Source organism: Seriola aureovittata, chromosome 9 (genome assembly GCF_021018895.1).
Source record: "Seriola aureovittata isolate HTS-2021-v1 ecotype China chromosome 9, ASM2101889v1, whole genome shotgun sequence".
Taxonomy (NCBI): domain Eukaryota; kingdom Metazoa; phylum Chordata; class Actinopteri; order Carangiformes; family Carangidae; genus Seriola; species Seriola aureovittata.
The window spans coordinates 817,758-825,000 of NC_079372.1; the positions used below are offsets into that span (position 1 = coordinate 817,758).

The window sequence follows — 7,243 nt, forward strand, 5'->3', positions numbered from 1 at the left end:
AAGGTAAATAATAGACATAGTTTTTATTTTTTACTCTGGATAAACAAACATCAGCAGACAAGGTATACAATTAAAAATCTTACTTAATATATACCCTACAAATGTTTTTGTTCCACACTTTACTGATGGTAATATTAACTGGACTGTAGAAAACACTCACTCATCTCTTTTTCATTTAAAGATGTCATGTTATATTTTGAATGTAAAGACCCCCAAGATTTATTCTCATTTAATTCTGATGATTTCTTTTAATAATTATGTTTATTCACAAATTTTCCATCATAATTATCCAATCCAATCCAGCTTTATTTATAAAGCACTTTAAAAAACAACCAGAAGTTACCAAAGTGCTGTACATGATAAAAATGATAAACACAAGATAAATTAAAAGACATAAAACATCAATAAAAACAGATATATAATAAGAAAAAACAATAAAATAACATAAAATAAGATAGAACAATAAAATAAAATCACATCTTACAAGGTGTCAAAGGCCTTGGAAAAGAGATGGGTCTTAAGAAGGGATTTAAAAACAGACAAGGAAGATGCCTGTCTAATGTGCAGAGGCAGATCGTTCCACATTTTAGGGGCTGCCACAGCGAAAGCACGGTCCCCTCTGAGCTTGCGCTTCGTTTTTGGCACCCTCAGGAGCAGCTGATCAACTGACCTGAGAGAGCGGGTGGGTGAATATGGTTGCAGCAATCCAGAGAGGTAGGGAGGGGCGAGACTATTGAGAGATTTAAAAGCAAATAAAAGAATTTTAAAATGAATCCTAAAATGTATGGGCAACCAGTGAAGTGAGGCTAAAATGGGGGAAATGTGGTCATATTTGCGTGTGCCAGTTAAAAGACGTGCAGCAGCATATTGTACCATCTGGAGACGGTTGATGGAGGACCCACTAACCCCCACATAAAGTGCACTGCAGTAATCCAGCCGTGTGGTGACAAAGGCGTGGATTACTGTCTCAAAGTGCTGCTTTGAAAGAATTGGCTTTATTTTGGCCAGCTGCCTCAACTGGTAAAAACTTGACCTAGATCTAGACAGAGGGTCTCGGAGCTGCCACCAAAAACAATCACTTCTAATTATATATTTCATATACTCTAAAATGTCATAGAAACAAAGAGTATTTTGTACAATCAACTATTATAACTGCATTTTTGAAAACACTTTTGCATTTATCAAATCTTATTTATTTATTTACTGTATTTGATTTTATGAGAATCATTGTCCTTGTCCTATCTATTTAGTTTCTCATTTCATAAAACCTGAGTGTAATTTCCATTTACAATGTTTAATATTTCGACTGAGATGAAATGAAGCCTTTTTGGAAATAAAAGCCGGGGTTGAAAATATAAAACCCACCCTTACTTATAACATTATTTTTTGTAACACTGAGCCAGAATCAGATATTTCCATGACCAACCCCCAGTCAACTAAAGTTTTGAACAGATATACAGGAATATTTTCAGTAAACTTTGAAGTCTGATGGAACCTATATTTGGTAAATAAAGCAAAATATAATCCAGACATACATCAACTGGATTTAAGAATTAATGCTAGAATTTTGTTTTTATTTTAGGTCTTTTTCTTCAGTTGTTTTATTTGGGGGTTTCCTGCTCTTAATTAGTAATATTAAATAATATAATAGTATTTGATCATATTTGACAGTATGATAAAAATGAAATATTTTTGATAGATGATCCGGAGCCGATTAATTTATTCTCTTGGTGCTCATGCCAGATTTATATTGAAGAAAAACTGTCAGCGGGACAGTGAGACTGTCCATAATAGTTTTAACCGTAACTGATTGTTATATTTGTAGAATTAATTATTCCACATTAGTGTATTGTAGAAACATTATAAAAATAATAATAATAAATAATGAAAATAAGACACTTCAAAACTGTTAATTTATCCTGACACCGGTATGAACTAGCTTATAAGTAGTAAATTAGATTTTTTTTAAAAAACAGTAAATGATGAGTAATGAATAATCACATCATTATAAACAGATCATGTTCCAACAAAATATTAAGTTCGTACTTTTTGAGTTTTAGCTTGTAAAGTATCGACAACAAGAGCAGAAGAACAGAGAAATTCAATCAAAACAAGAGGAAAGCATCAAACCTACAGGACCTATAGGTCTTCTGGTATACCAAACCACCACTTAACACAGTTTTCATACATTGATGCAGGCTCACTATTTGGCAAGATCAAGTTAATGCTTACTACTCATTAATCTCACTAATGAGTTACTACCATTTATAACTGGTAAAAGGAGCCGTATAGTAACTCATTAATAAATAGTGATGTGTTTTACACTTTTACCAGTTATAAATGTTTTTAACTGATAAATAAGTGGCTGTACAATTTAGGTGAAGAAGCATGAAGATAGATGGAGGGAGAGTCACAGATATGTGAACAGTGGGACAAAGCATGGGTGAGCAGTTCACCAAGTAAAGAAACCTGTGTTCTACCCAGAATGCTTAAGTCCTAAAAAAGAGACCAATCAGGAAAAAGCACCTCCATGTTAATCTCCACTGTGCAGAACAATCTGAGAGCATGTCGAGGTAAACAATACTCCCAGAGGAACCAATGTGATCTGCTATAACTTCATCTGCCAAATGGAACGTTTTGACCATTAAGAATGATACATGACAGCTTATACGTGATTTATAAAGGGTAATTGTGAAGTAGTACCAGCGTTTTTAAAAGGATCTTGAGGAAACTGCAAAAAGTTATTCAAACTATAGGAGCATAATATGTTTGACAGATATTGCATTGTATTTTAGACATTCAGTGTCATTAGAGACCAACAATATGGACCATTTTCACAGTTTTCACTTTGACATTTATGTATAAGAAAAACATAATAACATTAGTCATGGCTGCATTCCATTGAGATGTCCCAAACCCATGGTATACGCCTGTTTCACTGCACACAGTTTAATTTGTCGTAGTAGGAAAAGTGCAGGTGTTCATAATAACGTCACAATGGCTCTGTTCTGTTCAAGTGTCCCAGTGACAGTGAGCCAGAGTTTATAGCTACTTTTCAACTCTTGTCCCAAGCTGGGCTTTTACATATACACAGTATAGTGCCCAGTATACTGTAACTAAAGTATTCTCCTTTGATTTTCCTGAAACCACAATACACTACAAATATGGAAAACTCAATTAAATAACAGTCACTGGTGAAGCTTTTGTGTTAATGGGTCTTTGTCTATTCTTTAGTATGTTGAGTGTGTACATAGACTTCAATGGTGTGCCCCATTATTTTCTAACACTGCCTGAAATGAACTGTTAAACTTCCCACAATTATATGTTACTGTTTCAACTGTTACTAAAAATGGAGTTAATCCATCTGATGTGAAAACTTTCTGAAAGACGACATGTTATTGTTGTTATATATTTAAATGAAAATTACAATTAAAGCTTCTACTGAAATACCTTTTCTGTTGAAATTGGGAAAGCTTGCACAATGCAAATATTTTTCACTCAAATCATAGTCTTTGTACTTACATGGACATTTACATGTTTATTTGCCTACACAATAATGTGGTTGATAAAATGCTCAATATTCCTGTCAAAACAATGGGTTTGGGTTCTGGACACAGGTGAGCGTCAGGCAAATTGTATGTTAGTACAACAGGTGTGTTTAACAAAATGTGCCTCAAATATCAACCAAAATGCAAATTGACACCTGCACAGGCCTGTTTCATAACAGACATTTTAACAAAGCAACAAAAACACAGATATTACTACTAACACTAAGTAATGACTTTGAATGAGTGAATCAATTCACTTCTATGAGATGTAGTCATCATTATTGTTCATAATTACAACTTAATAATCACAGCTGTGCTATGACAATGGAAAATGTGACTCATAGGCTGGAAAATCTGGAGTCACATTGGATTTGACCACTGCTTCCTCTGTTTGTGATTCATCAGCGTGTGAAACTGCACATTAAAAGATTCATAAACGCAATCAAATGTCCTAGAAAGCTCTAAACTTCTGTGTGTGAGGATAAATTATCATAGTGTTTGATTTCTCTTGAAGATGACTGGCAAGAATAAAAACCATAGTTTCCTTTTGTTCTATTTAACATTTTAAACGTCATGCAGGTATAAGACAAGATAACTGAGTTGAGAATAAAGTGCAGCAAGTTTATCAAATTTGGAGGAATTTCTAAATAGGTCTCAAGCTAAACATGAGATATTAATAAGTAATGTTTACATGTAGTCCCAGATTACAATAGATTGTAAATACCAGTTAGCTAACTGCTTTTTCTTAAAAACAAATCCTTTTGGAATTTTTCCATAAAACCCATAAAAGTTGGACCTGTTTGCTTTCATGAAAATCACTTTTTAAAATGTATTTAACCAGGTCAAAGTCCCATCTCAAGAAAGTAAAAGGGTCTCGCAAAGGCTTTTTTTTTTATGATTAAATCCTTGCATTGGACCTAAAGGTGCAGAGCTTTTCATCCCCACCCTGAACCTGCACATTGTTGTGATCCTCTCAAGAGTAAAAACAGCAAAATTGAGAGCATCAAAACAAACATTATGGGATTGTCATACATTAAGATTTGAATTCTTGAAGAAGAAAATATTTTATGCTCAAAACTGATTTTTTTCCAAATATCTTTAATAAACAACAGCTTTATGACTAATAAATCTAAACTGAACCACAAACTGTCTGTGTTTGCTCTGGTTTACCGGTTTATGTCACTTGTCAAAGATTAATGGAAAAGCACCAGTCTCCCTTTTCATGGCTTATTGCATTTATGCAATCCATTTTAATGGGATGGAAACTCTACAGTCACACAAACAAATTACACATGCAAATATGCTTCAGTCGACCAACACTCCCCGGAAAGATGCAAAAGTGATCCCCTCATCCCTCCCTCTGTCTGTCCACACCTTCAAAAACAGCCTCTGATCCGTTTTGCAAACCACAGCGAGATCTGTTTGAGGTGGCGCTAAAGTCTGGATATGTTTGCTGCTGTGTTTCTGTCCTTGGGTTGGCTGATAGTGAAGTTAACTGATGGGGAACTGGACTACATCTCTCAGGGACAGGGGATGCAACTGCAGGGGAACTTCTCCATCGCTGGACTTTTTCCTCTCCACTACACAGATGGACCGAGTGCCGGTTTGCCTGCTCTGGGTCCATGTAATGTGTGAGTTTTACTGTGTTACAAATGCATCTCGTTGGTGGTGTGGCTTTAACATCAACCCAAATATTGTTTTGTTTTTTTTTTAATCATCTAGAGTATTCTGTGTTCATTTATTTTTCTTTTCATGTGTTGCCTTCTCCAGAGGTCGACCCAACAAACACGGCTTTCACCTGTTGCAAGCCATGAGATTTGCTGTGGAAGAAATCAACAACAGCAGTGGACCACATCCTCTCCTACCAGGAGTGAAGCTGGGCTACCAGATGTATGACATCTGCTCAGTGCCGGCTAGTGTCCTGGCCACACTGGACCTGCTGGAGCAACAGAACCAGGGCCCCTTTACGCCCAGGACAAAGGGAGACACAGACACAGACTATGACAACAGCCAAAGAGCGGTGGCTGTGATTGGGCCGGACAGCAGCAGCAAAAGCTTCAGCCCCGCTGCATTACTGGGGGCTTATCTCATGCCACAGGTAAGTTATCAACTGGAGAGTTTTAATCATTGCTTTTGAATATGACCTGAAAATGTCTGCACAGAATCATTTCTCTCATCCTCTTTGTGTCACTGTAGATCTCTTATGAAGCCTCAAATGAAATGCTCAGCAACAAGTTCCTCTATCCAGCCTTTTTCCGCACAATTCCCAGTGACAAGAACCAGGTTGCAGCTATGATCCGGCTTTTAATTCACTTTAACTGGACATGGATTGCTCTCTTAGGTAGTGACAACTCCTATGGCTTGCAGGGTATGCAGAGTCTTTCCCACCAAGCACCTCAGCACGGCATCTGTATTGCCTACCAAGGGGTCATTCGATCACTCAGACCCGACACAGTCCAGACCATGAGGAACATGGTGGACAGCCTACTGAAGACCAAAGTCAACACCATTGTAGTCTTCTCCAGCAAGTCCAAACTCAGTGGCTTTTTCCCATTTGTCGTTGAGCGCAAAGTGACAGGCAAGGTGTGGATTGGGACGGAGGACTGGTCAGTAGCTACTCTTATATCAGAGATACCTGGGATCCACACCATTGGCACTGTGCTGGGTGTGTCCATTAAATATGCAGCTATATCTGGTTTTGAGGACTTTGAGAGAAATGCAGTTCAGGCTTCACTGCAGCAGAGCAAACTCCAGAAAGTCTCTAATGGCACCACAAACCCAGGCAATGCCTGTCTACAGTCCACAACCTGTACGGCCTCACCAGGAAGAATTTCTCACTAGAGAAATACGACGTCACGTCTTCCTTCAACGTGTACAAGGCGGTGTACGCTGTGGCTCACGCTCTGCACCAAGCTCTTGGCTGTGATTCTGGAGAGTGTCAAAGGAGGAAGGTGCATCCATGGGAGGTGAGCAAATGTAAACTTGTGATTTTGCCAAAGAAGAAAATCTTTCAGAAGCACATTTTGTTAAAGGGCTGGTCTCTCCTCTCTTCTCTCTGTCTCAGCTTCTCCCCTGGCTTAAGCAGGTGCGATTCTCTCTGGGCAACACCTCCGTGTACTTTGACGCACACGGTGACCCGCCCACAGGATATGACATTGTCTCCTGGGTTTGGAGGGGGACGGACTGGTCTCTAAGAGTGGTGGGCTCCTTCAGCCCAGATCCCGTTACCCTCACAGTTCATGATGATCAGATTGAGTGGCACGACACAAAACAGTCGAGACAAGTAAAACCGATTTACTTTTCAAACTCTTTCACTTTTTTCCTTTCAAGATGTCGTTTGGCTCAGATGTGGTGCAACATCTACAAAAGTGTTTATGAAATTCTACAATTCTGAAATGTAAAACATATTGTTCTGATTTCAGAAAGCCATGAACAAATATCTCTGATTGTTTCTGAAGCTGTGTGTTCGTTCTGTGTGATTGGCTGAGTTTTGTGGTTTGTCTTATCTCTGTTCTTATATCTGGAGATTTTGATCTCAATGACATTTCCTGATTAAATAAAGGTTATTTGTAATCTTTGTCAATCTCTGTGAAGGTGCCGCTGTCCATCTGCTCTCCACCCTGCCCGGGGGGCCACAAGAATCTGCTGATGGGGCAACACGCCTGCTGCTTTGACTGCCAGGCTTGTCCTGAGGC

General features: G+C 38.2%; 1 protein-coding gene across 1 annotated transcript in view; it reads left to right on the plus strand.

The window, feature by feature from the left end:
* Positions 1-4,878: 4,878 nt before the first annotated feature.
* The window catches only part of LOC130175110 (taste receptor type 1 member 1), a 3,979-nt gene continuing 1,614 nt past the window's right edge, over positions 4,879-7,243 (plus strand). The window contains 6 exon segments of the mRNA XM_056385407.1: positions 4,879-5,179; positions 5,319-5,646; positions 5,745-6,351; positions 6,354-6,514; positions 6,613-6,831; positions 7,143-7,243. The exon segment at positions 7,143-7,243 is cut by the window's right edge and continues 20 nt beyond it. Of these exon segments, the coding sequence (XP_056241382.1) occupies positions 4,995-5,179; positions 5,319-5,646; positions 5,745-6,351; positions 6,354-6,514; positions 6,613-6,831; positions 7,143-7,243 (1,601 nt within the window). The 5' untranslated portion in view covers positions 4,879-4,994.